This window comes from Rhopalosiphum maidis, chromosome 1, assembly GCF_003676215.2.
Source record: "Rhopalosiphum maidis isolate BTI-1 chromosome 1, ASM367621v3, whole genome shotgun sequence".
In the NCBI taxonomy this organism is placed as follows: Eukaryota; Metazoa; Arthropoda; class Insecta; order Hemiptera; family Aphididae; genus Rhopalosiphum; species Rhopalosiphum maidis.
Window position 1 is genome coordinate 78061877 of NC_040877.1, and position 13791 is coordinate 78075667.

At 37.0% G+C, this 13791-nt stretch overlaps 1 protein-coding gene across 4 annotated transcripts in view; it reads right to left on the minus strand.

Moving 5' to 3' along the window:
• LOC113555542 (protein Shroom) overlaps window positions 1-13791 on the minus strand; it is a 173842-nt gene that overhangs the window by 88474 nt on the left and 71577 nt on the right. The window contains exon 1 of one of the 4 annotated variants that reach the window (XM_026959951.2): window positions 11656-11900. The exons of the other annotated variants lie outside the window; for them this stretch is intronic. Within the exon in view, the coding sequence (XP_026815752.1) occupies window positions 11656-11672 (17 nt within the window). The 5' untranslated portion in view covers window positions 11673-11900. Of the gene's footprint in view, window positions 1-11655; window positions 11901-13791 lie in introns of those variants that run through there. 4 annotated transcript variants of the gene reach the window in all.

The window sequence follows — 13791 nt, forward strand, 5'->3', positions numbered from 1 at the left end:
TCGGGCAAGTTAAAAATTGATAAACGCTACGCATATTTAAAATTTTTTTAAAAAAAACAAGCTCAACAACTCGAGTGATCATTTATAACACATTACATACATATAAATACATAGTGAGAGAGAGAGAGAGAGAGAGAGAGTCAGTAATAAGAACGTACGGCAGCGATAAGCGTCGATACGCTGCCTCATTGCAATATAATAATAATATAGCAAATAATAGCATGAGCGCTGCTCCGCTTGAACAATTGATCACTCGATCATTTGGTGCAACCGGAACGACCCGAAATCGTGATCAGCTGACGACAATAGCACCAAACTACAACAAAATAATATATTATACTACGTGAGAAACGTTCGATATACCTGTAAACTGTATAGGGCATCAGCTACTGCAGCACAACCACTACCGCAGTCGTGACAACCAGTCCACCTGATATGATATTATATATTTATATAATATCATATTGTGTGAAGATTATCGTCTGCTAAAGCTCACCTGAATAATAATATATATATGTATATTATAATAAAATGTTCGTTGCGTCTCCGTGCCATAATAATTTAACATCCAGTAATGTCGTGGATCCAAAACCAAAAATCAAATTAGAACCACTATACCGTGGAGGTCGGTCATAGTTGAAGAATTTTTTATCCGGAACTACGCGACCATAACACATGCGAATCCATCATTAGAATACCATAGATCTCTATAATACATCCATATAATATGATATAGTAATAAGTCTGACGGCTTCTCGGCCATGACATAAGCACGGAAAAAAACTCCACAGGTAAAAACCTGTGTTAATTACTAAGAAAAGAACGCGTCTATGGGTCGCACAGTTCGCAAAAAATGTACAGACGTACAGTACATCACGTGCGATATTATTAGAGATATTATGTATTGTTATGTGAACTCGGCACGCACGCACACCTGTCGCTGCTTCCCGCAGTACTCGGAATAATACATGACAACAAAAACGAATGACAACTCGGACAGAAGCATAACATGTATAGCTCGTCAACGAATTTAATATTAATATATTATCGTGTAAAATAAATACGTATTATTGTGGAAATATTCATACGGAACAACGTTGTTTTACTTTTGAAATCATTACGACCAGACGGCGGGTTTGGAGCGATAATAAAAATCTACGTTGGAGAGTATTGTACCTGCAGTCCATATACATGATATAGTGCACACGACGCTCCACCATAGTTGTTGATTCACGGCCAGTGAAGTTGTTTTAGACACTAAAATTCGGTGTACCACTCGACAATGTCCTGTCACAAGTGTACACGACGATTCCATTGTCGGACTAAGTTTTTTTCTCTGCTGCAGCCCGTTTCTCGGGAGGACAATTCTAAGCGCAGTATACAAGAAGTATACTATGTACACGATGCATTATAGTATACGGTCGCACCGAATTGAATATTGTTTTGTACGCGGATCTTATATGGATGGCGCCTCGTAAATAACATGGAAGGTATGTATTGTTTATATACATAATATGATTGTTGTTAAAACCGTTGAACGTGGACGGCCGAGCACGTGCTAGCGGACCGGAATGGACGTTTCATTCTTGCAATATATATTTAAAATTACTATTATACTAAACAACCCGTAAAATAGCGAACACGAATTTCTTATTACTAGCTTTGGAACACCGAACGGAATATAACCGTAGCGCGTATTTGTATATATGCATACCAGGAATTCAACGACTCGTGTACACAGATAAGTCTATCTAATTAACACATTAAAAAATGTACAGGTCATAAAATCAAACGCACTATATTCATCTATAGATACTAAAATAATACACTGTAGAGTACGTACACACTCCACACGGTGATAATAACAAAAATTACAACGAAATTCGAAAATTCAATGAAAACAAATACACAATATATTGACCGCGGACTTAACGACTATAACAATTGGCAGTACAATATATAACTACTATAATATTGTTGTGTACTCCAACGTATTAAACGAAACTGTCAGCGTAAAGTGCATAATGAAAACAACGAAGTCGTAGTGTACCTCTCACAATTGAAGGATGCGTGATGACAGCAGTTTATTATTATTAATCGGGCGGATAAGGGTGTGCGGCAGTACTTATAAAAGAGAGTTGGAAATATTTTAAGTACCTACCAATACAATTTATAATAGTATCATCTTATGATACGGTATTTGAGTGTGTATGGCTCAAATGAAACGTTAATCGATTAATCGACGAAGAATACCCGTTTCGATCGTATATATAAAATAAACAATAATGGATTTCTGTGTTTCATAAAAATAAAGGTCTCATAGACGACCCTGTGTGGTGAGGCCCTAAGGGTCTGCCGCTGCAATAAATCACAATAATAGCACTATAGTATAATATATTGTACAGCGTATCAACTATCAACATACTGTATGCGACCGCGTCAAGGTGAAATATCTGCCGCATTCGGTTAAGACTCACAGCGGTGACTCATACACACAGACACAGTCATAGTGTACACCACGCGGCACAAGCGTCAAATGCGCGCGAGCGTGTGTAAAATTGAAGAATAACAAAAATCATTAATGACTCACTTAACGCGGCGTGTGTGCAGCTATCGATATTAATAATAATAAAAATAAAATATAATTTAATATAATATAAATGCACCATCGCGTATCGTCGAACCGACAAAGGAAATTCCGGTTTGGATGCCGCAGATTCTCGGTCCATGCCGATCCCGTGTAGGCGAACGTAAATACCAACTATAACCTACAGCGCACACACCACATAATAAAATACGTAAACATTTTTGCTTAAAGATTATACACAATGAAATATACGACGAGTGACGACATCGACGACAATAATAATAAAATAACCACAAGATAATTGCCAGGCGACATCGTTATAATATCCGATGGAGTATAGCACCCCCGCGGGGGGTCCGCGATCACATATTTGTTCAAGCGTAAAAAAGATTTATTTTTTAGCAATCATGGCGGCGCTGTGACAGCGTGTTCGCTGTATGTCGACGGAGCACGACTAGAAAGCACAAACGCACGCGCAAACATACTGACGAGAGCACACACTAAAGTAATTCGGGCCAATAATATAATGATAATGGTATATTTTATACAGAAGTCGTGCGAGACCGATGACAAATGAGAAAACGATACAAACGGTTTTTCAATGATCTGTCGGTATACGAGTATATGAAACACAATTACAACTATATATGTAACTATACAACTAGTATCCGACCACGTACATAATGGCGAGTATCACCCAAACCACCCTGTCTAAAAATTGTCACGATCGGATCCTGCGCACCCGTGTGCATCGGAAGGCTGCATCGACGAAGACAAGTTGTTCGTTTCACGTCTTCGTCGGCGGACAGGTCGTACACAATAAATGATAAATTATATTATCGTTATTTGCGCGTCCGCGAGGCGACGGATAAAAAAATATAATAATAATAGAAAAATGACAGCGTTAAATGTACAATAATAATATATATTTATGTGTGATATAATATAGCGTTTATACATATTATATACCGGTCGAGGTGAAATCGTGACTGCTTTTGTCACGTGTACCCATACACCTACTGTCTGATATACAGTGGACCGTTGTATTTACACATATACCAAACATACACACTCGCCATCGAACAGACGCATAATTTTATAATAACAGCATTCTATGTACCAGTGCAAATATTATACGCAACACGACGACAGTGATTAGCATAAATGACTATATGACGCCGTGAAATATGCACATTACAATGTATAACGAGTCGTATACCCCCTACAGCGTAATTCGGATAAGCTCGCCTCCCGCTATAGGTACTAATAATATAAAATATACAGCAGCAAGTACCGTATTTTTAACGGATAGTAGTAGCACCTACACCTTTATCTATACTATAAGAATCTCGGTATACTTGGCACACACATGGACCTCTCTTTTTCCGAATTTCCGTTGACTATCTCGTTTAATTAATAATGAATGTGCGAACTCTTACAGGGCTATCAGTGTAAAAATACCTTTGTTGGCGTAGTTTTATAATAATTTCCGACATAAACGTCTTGAATTTAAAAACAATGTATTATCCGGCTTCACTAACACATAATCTATATTATATATATATATAACCTAACCTAAATGATATATTGTATTATACATTTATACGTCTGGGAAATACACAACTAGTAAATAGTAATATATAATATTACCAGTATAATACCTCATGCAAGTACACCCGCGTTTCTTGATTTGAACGTCACGGCGGCAACGTTTATTATGCTGTACTGAAGAAAAAAAACCTATGACCTCGATAGATCATTAGGGCCGATCATCATTCGCAAGACGATGATGGATTTCAATCGTAAATCCGTTTTAAAAAATAAGATATATTCCTGTACGACTGCAAAAATCTAAACATACATATGTATATTATATATTAATATATTATATATATGTACAGTGTACACACATTATAATCGTTCAAGCGGCAATGTGTTGGCGTCTTGGATCAAAGTACACACACGTCACACACACACACACACACACACACACACACACACACACACACACACACACATATGTATATATATATATATATAATATATACAAGGTAATTACTAAGCTTGCTTACCTCGTAAATGTTTCATCAATAATTTAGTTATTCAAAATCTGATTTTTGGAAATACACTTAGACCATATTTTCGAATTATTTTATACTACTTAATGAGTGTCCTGTAGAGATAGATATTAACTTTTGTTTTTTTTTAAATGAGAACCCTTTTTTTCGACTATAAATTATTTAATGGATACAAACAATTCAAATATTATAAAATATGGATTTTGAGTAAGTATATTTAAAAATTTAAAAAATACAAATTTAAATGAATTCATTATTAAAGGAAAAGTGAGAGTAAACATGCTTGGTAAATCACTATTTATTTTTTTTACAAGTATCAACGAGGATGAATATACCGACCTATGAGTCTACAGGCAGGACGCAAGAGCGCTAGTACAGCCAGCCGTCTTTGAATTCTGTTTAAAAACGAGTTTGCCACCGGGGGCTGTGGTGAATGTTTATATGTATATATTTTATACCCGCTGAGGATAAGAGAATGAAAGAAATGGAATGAAAAAAATATTTATCCAACAAAAATAATCGTTTTCCCGTACAGCCGCTGCAGGTCTTTGAACTTATTCCGTATTATTATTATTATTATTATTAAATGTCAATGTTAATAAAACGCCGCGCGTCTTGTTATCAGGAAGACGACGTAATCTGCAGGCCCCGCATACCTCACCCACCGTATACCACTATATATACATCGTGCAGCGCTTATATATGTGAGTGCATATATAGAACCGCTGCAGCTAAGACTCCGCCGCGTAAACCTTTACCGAGGTACTGGTTTGTCACATACATAAGTCAAGGTTGCAGCGCGGAATACGTTAACGTCAAGTCAGCACGAAATTCGATTCGCGGTGCGAATCGCACGAATCAAACGATTTTTCCTCCCTTCTATATAATATATACACGTATACATATGCTATTTTATACTACACGTAATATATAATATAATACGCCGGACCGGTTCTGGGCGGACATTTGCGGCGTTTCCATCATCATGACCCGTTTCCGCGACGGCGAGTGGGTTTATGTATAAATATTGGTAGGTAAATATAATAGCTGTGGTGTATATGTATAATCTACCAGGACCGCGGTTACAAAACGTCTAAGAAAATATTATTATTTGTATTATATAATTCAGACAGGTGACGCGTAGTACACTATATAGTACCTACGTATAATGCCGAAAACTCCGGTATATACCTACGTCGTCAATTAACGTTATATAGCTGGTACCTACGCTGTGACCGTTGTCATTTTTCTCCGGGTCAAAATGTATTGCAAAACCTATTGTAGTATGGGTATTGTGTCTTATACGGCACGTCACGAGCGCTTGCCATCATTATAATATACTATGCATATTACAGCGGACCTAGCGGAGGTTAGAAGATCAAAAATCAAATATTGACATACAATTGAAAATCTCGACTAGCGATAAACGTATAACAATATAAAATCATAGTTGGTTATATTATATACATATTTATTGAAAACGCGATTATCGAAACACTTTCGATCCAAAGACAATGCACCTGTGCACGGTACAATATAATAATAACGATGGCGCGCGATGCAAATCGAGCTTGTGAAATAATATAATATATTATATTATGTATAGATATACGCGTACACTCGGCTCAAGGTTTTCTCATGCTCTATTGGCTAGCTTTAGGGACTTACATTAATGCGGATTGTAAATCATACACACAACATAATATTGTTGCATTATACCTACTCTCGCAATGTCTGGCTTATATTATTGTGATCAATTCACCCGACAGTGTTTTTAAGCGCGATTTATAATCCACAATTCGGCCTTTCGTTCACAGCCACCACTGCTATTGAATAGGTAGCAATTAGATAACGTGCAATTTTCACCGCTATAGTTTTGATAACAGCGAATAAAATACTAATTTTCAAGGACTCTTGTGATTAAACTCATAATATATACTACGATAATAGTATATGTAAGTATATTGATAACGAAACGTCTGAAGGTTAGCGTTTAGCGATACGACTGACGTATAATAGATATCGCGGTGCAGTTATACTTTTATAAAATTGTGTAGGTTCGTAAAGAAGAAAGTTGCGGTCAGTCTACTCGGTAAACAAATTACATAAATTAGTAAAACAGACTACGAGACAATCAGAGGATATACACTCGACAGTCAATTAATCTACCCTCACTTTCGAGTCACGAAGTTTCAGTAGGTACAATATCCGTGGTAACAGGTGTGCTACACTTCTACGAGTTCGCGGGGTCGACCTGCATAAAAAAAAAAGAGGAAACTGTATATGGCTCGACTCGCGTGACAGTTCCTGTAGTAAGTAGCGACAGTAAATAGTGTTATCTATACACTGTACGTTTTACACTAGATTATAAGCTTTTGGCTATAATAACTGTATGGACTCTCAGACAATGGTCTACAGTATGCTATAAACGATTATATATAATGGGACACGCGAAAATTTACAACGTACGCGTTAAAAATAAATTTTAAAAAAACGTTCTTCAGTCATTACAGACGCCGAACCCCATCACGACGAGCAGTCTCGACCTCTCAGTCCTTAGAGACGAAAAGGTCGTGATGAGTGGGCATCGCCGCATTGTGTTCGGGCTACACAGATACATCGCAGTCGTCGTTTAAATCTATCTGTGCAACCCAAGCAAAACAATAATTTTCTCATCCCAACTGCACTATTTTTTTTTTTTGCTCACCTGCGCAAATTATACGAATATTTGTATACAGCACGCGCCTCATTCGCGTATATAAAAACCATTCTGCTGCTGCGGAAAATCGAATGCTAGCCTTCACAGTTAATATAAAATGCGCATATATGATATATCTATAAATGGAATGGTAGAAAAATACAAAATAGATTAAATTCTATCAGTTAGATCAATATTGAAGCAAAACTGATATTATCGCCTTTGAAAATATGCAAACACCTATGCGGCTATTTATAATAGTATTAAACTGATAATGAAAGGGGACTGTTGAGGGGAGGCTAGACCGATATAGCGTAGGTTTCATCGAGTTAAAAATGTGTACTTGCTATAAAATACACATTCGATTGTCGTCGTAACGCAGCTGATCTGGCAGATGTTAGGCATGTGCCGGCGAACGTCGGCTGTATAGGGGTTAACATCTGCGCCTGCCGAGTGACCACGAGAACACGATACGCATTAACATCGAACGATAATTTTCACCCTAGCATATAGTAAATATTATCGCACACCCGGTAGTTATTATGGCCTAATGGCTAATACCTACCAAAATTTGGATTCGACCATCGGATGGACATTATTATATATGTAACAACAGGAGTAGCAATTTAATGTACCATACACATATTACTTTAATATTTAATTTATGTAAATCATGTTAATACGCGACCTTGTCTGGAAGAAGACTTCTGCTTTCTCGAGAAACCAGATTAGAAATATAGTAGCGGCGTCGGCGGCCGTTGAGAAACGTTGATAGATTACCACCGGTCAGTCCGAATGCCAACGACCTTGAACTGGTACACATCATAACTTACTATATATTTATATATTCCTTTTTTAAACGAATCAATTGAACGAGGTTAACGCACGACTGGTTAATTGAAAAATCCTTTTATCGAAATATTATTTTACGGTTGCGTTCCGACGTTCCGTTAAAAACTTGCAACAACTGGGCAATATTATAATAATAAACGATTTAAAGTAACGAACGTAGCATACACGAAACGACTGTTTGCCAAAAATCTTACGCGTTGCACAATATCTTGAGTTGCACAAGGTATACAGATATATTATGGTGCAGTGACGTTATCAAAGTGAACAAAAAAAAAAAAAAAACACTGTTGGCTCGTGACCAGAAATTTAGTGGTTAGGACGCGTTCCATAGGGTTTAAGACGATATATCTGATGGAAAACCACAGCCATAAGCTTCGTGACGGCAGCGGTTGGTATATAATATACTGAATATTATGGAAAAGAAGTTTCCATTAAAATATAAATATCTATATGTATATTCGTATACAAATTGAGTATATTACCATGAGGTGTATATTATTATAATGTAGGTACTATCTTGCAGTCTTGACATCCCGGTCGACTCACTATAATAGTAGATAGAAACCAGTCAACGGGGCTACACATTTATACCATAACACAGTCACATTCGTTCTCTGATCATACATGCAGTGCAGAACAGTCAGTAGCTAGAGGTACTAGAGGCACGTGTCCTCTCTCTCCCCCCATAATATTTTTTTTTGACCGTAGTGTAGTACCCATTTTAGTGTACAGAAATTTTTTAAAAGTTACATAATAAATAAATAAATTATTCGTAGCTTGTGTTCATAAATGCCGAAATGTAATGATTAAGCATGATGTTAAAATAAATGATCGATTTAAATGTCATCGTTATTTTCAATATTTATTTATAAATATGGGGTGCCCGCCACACACTATATCTACCTAATTAAAGTACTACATATGTAAAGATAATGAGTGTAACCAATATTCCTAAAACGTTTTAATTTAAATTAGTTATTATTTTTATTTGTCATACATTTAGTATGTACGTCGTACGGATACTACGAATGCAAGCACAGTCAATTGTTTATCGCAACTTCGTGTACAAACTATGATTTTTGTTATGCTTTTAGTCATTTAAATTCGTTCAGTTGCTCATAATAATCTCCTTTATTTTTAGCTATTTAATTTGTGTAAGGTTAGCTATGGTTTGTTTTATATTTTATTATATGTTTAAAATATTTAAAAGTTATTTGTATTTTTGTTAGTTATATTCGAATTAAAAATAAAATTTAATGCTTACAACATAATTTCACTGCATTTAGGATGTTAAAATATCAAATAGTGTTTGTTATGTTATATATTTAATAATAATTAATAATCATTGGTTTCACACGAAACCTATTAAATGAAAACCATAATAGAATATATCATCTTGTATAAATATACATAGAAAAAGATGACGGATACGTGCACGTTGGATCGGTATGTGTGTTAGGATTTAGGGCGTGAGTGAAGGAGAGTATGCGTCCCGTGATCTTTGCACGCCCGCAGTCTCTTTCTCTCTATCAATATGGTTGGTATCTGAATATACCAATGCTGATACACAAAAGCAAGAAGACAGGAATTCGGAGCTATTCAATCGACGGAACAATCGGAAAGGGACCTATAGGTGGTGAGGGGGGGGGACAAGAGCGCATAAGAAAGAAAAAAAGGATCGCCGCAACAATTGACACGGTCGACCCAGAAGCACTTGGTAGACTCTGTGGAATCCCATAAATATCATACAGTTGTATACAGCCAAATGGTCCACTACCACACTATCCAAGGTTCGATGTGTCGAGATATTAATTTTTCACAGAACGATGGTACAATTATTATGGAGGATTAGAGGAAGGACGACAACAACAATATTTCAGAAAAGAGTAAAAAGGGACAGAATAAATATTTCTTTATCTTCAAGTAAATTCGTAACCTACGTAATATGTAATATGGTAACATTGTTTGAAAATACCGACTGATTTCTTGCACGGAGCGCAAACGGTCAACGCACATTCTTTGGATACCGAATGCATGATCGATGTGTTTCGATATGCTTTATTATTTTTTTGAACTCTCTCCCCCCTACCTAGCCATCCGATAAATGATGATAAGAGTACGATACGTAATGCTACTAATTTTATATACGTGCGAACGCGCCATGAATAATAATTTCGACACACACGCATTACTCACACTACCGCGATACACGAGTAAGTAGATTTTGAAACTAATTATTAGTTCATTGACGAGACATCAATTTAAAACAGACACTATTGTTACTCATCTCGGTCATCGGGTTGTTATATTATTAATGATTACATATTATTACAGACTCTAATTAAAAAAGTACAGCTGTGTGCCCATGTCTTAGTTGCAGTACCCTATCTGGGCGAAGGGGAATTTTATTGTAAGGCGTGACTTGTCCACCACTCGCGCCAGCTACTCCAACAAGGCTTTGCATTGTCGATTAAATTAATTATTTCATATTCGCCACGCTCAACAGCATTAGTATATAGTATATGCAAGTTACAAGATACTACATAGAGAGCTTAACTGATAAATTGCATAACCCAAATGGTAACAATGCATCACACATCGGATACACTTTCGTCGAAATTGGTAGATGATTGGTCGAAGTGGTTAGGCGCCGGCAGGATTCAACTGACTGCCAAGTATAATATGATATTATTATATACACATGTAAAAAGTTAGCAAGTGTAGAAAAAACATACAAAAATCGGTAAGGTATAATATTATATCAAACGTATTGTCGTCCAAACGACAATAATGTCATCATTAATAAAATCCCATATACGAACGACTACGGCATAATATATATATGCTATTTTATAGGTACGCACATTCTACGGAATAATAATGTACACACGTACTTAAATATTGACGAAACGAAGTTTCGATAATAATTCTCCTCGAGAGAAGGTTACGAAAACAACGTGCGTCATTGTCTGGAGATTTTAACACACGCACATAACGTATTGTAATTTATCGTTCTGTATGACTAATCGATTTGGTCATAAAACTCGCGATCGTCTGGAACATATGTGGTTGCTCCGGCACACACAATATACTCAAAGGATTCTGTTGTTCAAATGAATTTCGAGGCGGTGACCGCGGACGTATGCCAAGTCGGAGGAACGGAGGAATGCGGTTTAGGCAAAACGGGACGAGAAGACGTTGGAGAAAATGATAATTTAATGGGCGCACGCGTGCCGGCAGCGAGACTAATGCTAGGTATATGCCTATATATACTATATAGGTGCACATAGCCTACCGACCCCGATTGACCGACTGATCTGCCGAGTGCCGCCGATTGACCGATCGATCGTTCCTAGTCGATTGGACTCGTTAAAAAATCAATGCCCATCGTAAACGATAGTAAAAACGAAATATCGAATAATTGGAGAAGCTTCGCTTACCTAAGGTCTGCGGCCATCCATAGTGCGGCTGCGGGTTATCCAAGACGTACACAAAAATTTTATAATATTCTTAACTCGCACACTTGAAACCCGTGGCGGAGATATCGTATTAAATGTGCGACGGGCGCGTACGAACACTGCTTGCGCAGGCGACACCGGCGACGTGCAGGCGGATGGACGGACGGCAACCGGTTCGCGCGGGGCGATTGACGGTGACGACGACGACGACGTGCAAACCGGACGTAACGGCGCTCGTAACGAAACTGACTGCGACGGTGCCGTCGTCGTCGTCGCGTTGCTCGGTTTCAAACGCGCGCATATGTGCATGTGTGTGTGTGTGTGTGCGCGCGCGCGCGCGATGGTAGCGATGGTGGTGGGTGCGCGCGCGCGTACGTATGTGGACCCGTCGCCGCTGCCGAATGGCATACGTGAAACGGGCGGCGTGTGCCCCCGCACCATTATAATAATAATAATATTATTATTATTTACTATACATAATAATATTATAGTTGTTGCATACCTGTTGTGTGCGCGCGCGCTCGCTGGCGGTGAGCGGTGCACAACGCGTGTACGCGCAACTCGCGAATATCACCACCACCGCGGCGGTGTTTATACGCGCAGGTGCCGGTAGTTCGGCCTTGCGGTCGGCCTAGACCGACCCTCCACCCATCACGCGACAGAAAAATCGTGTAGACGCCGGGTCCGCCGTACACGCGTGGTATCTACGGACGGACCACCCTTCAGCTATTTTACTCGGTCAACGTTTGAGACTATTCGAATAGATTCCGATTTCGGTTTTCACATTTGAAGGGGTCGGATACCTGTGCCATTTGATAGAAAAAAATGTAAAATAAATAATTTCATTTTATTTAACGCTCATGCGCGGGTGGGCCTAAAGAAAAGCACGGTGGTCCGCTCTTTTTTTCGTGGTCTTTATTTTTGGGATGTTGGCACATTGATAATATATACAAGCAAAAACACCTGCAGCGCAACAGTGTAGACATTGTGATTTTCGCTTTTGAGTAGTATACAATCGTATTAATAATATAATATTATATGGCCTGTATTGTTGAGGTTAAGATCGTGAATTGAAATCCAAATATGATGCCACGAGTTGCAATGTTCGATCTGTACAGTAGTCATAATAAGCTTGTAGGCACGGAATTCCGGAGAAATCTACGTACGCTCAAATGCTCAATTCAGTATTGTATATTTTTATTATTTTGTAATAGACTGTTGGAATATACTTCTATACTTATTGTATAGAAAACGCATAGAGGCAAACTGCAAAAGTTATATTTTCGGTGTTTGTTACAGAAAAAATTCTAAATCCAAATTCCAGTAGATACTGATTTTTGTTCGATTACAAATAATAGACAAATAAAAATAGGTATAACGTATAAATATAATTCAATTGAAAAAACTTCATCGTCTGAATGGAAAATCCTGTGATTTTCTGTGAAAATCTCAAATTCAGTGTAAACAATAACTTTAAACGTCATCGCATGAATAATTTTAAAGGTCTTTAGTAAATTTAATATGATAAATGATTATACATATTCTTTTTTCAATTGTCACAACAGTATTACTTTTCCATAGCTATTTTAATACGAAGTTAAAACAACAAATATTCATCAATTCTTCCAAGACTATACCCCAAATATACATAATATGGTAACGTAATCACTACTAGTTGGTAAAAATTTACTAAACGTCGATTTTACTTTTATGATCTATAAAAACAAACACGAGATAAGTATTTTTAAGGTCCACTATGGTTTGTTTTTTATAGGTGAACGTTAATGGTAAAGAAATCCGAACTTTTCTTTTTAACTATAAAAATTGATATGTTTAAATATAATTAACCAATATAAATATATGTAACAAAATCAATAACCCTGACTCATTTCACGACAATCGACACTATCAGAACAAATAACCACCATTTTTTTAAACTTTCTATTCCATTAGTTCAGATAATATAAATTATTGTAATATACTGCGATAAAAAATAAAAATAAAATATACTTTAACATAGACGACAATATAATATGTGAGCACAAGAAAAAATAACACAACATTGTAGAAGCATATAATATATGGAATATAAATACAAAAAGGTAACTATATGTAATA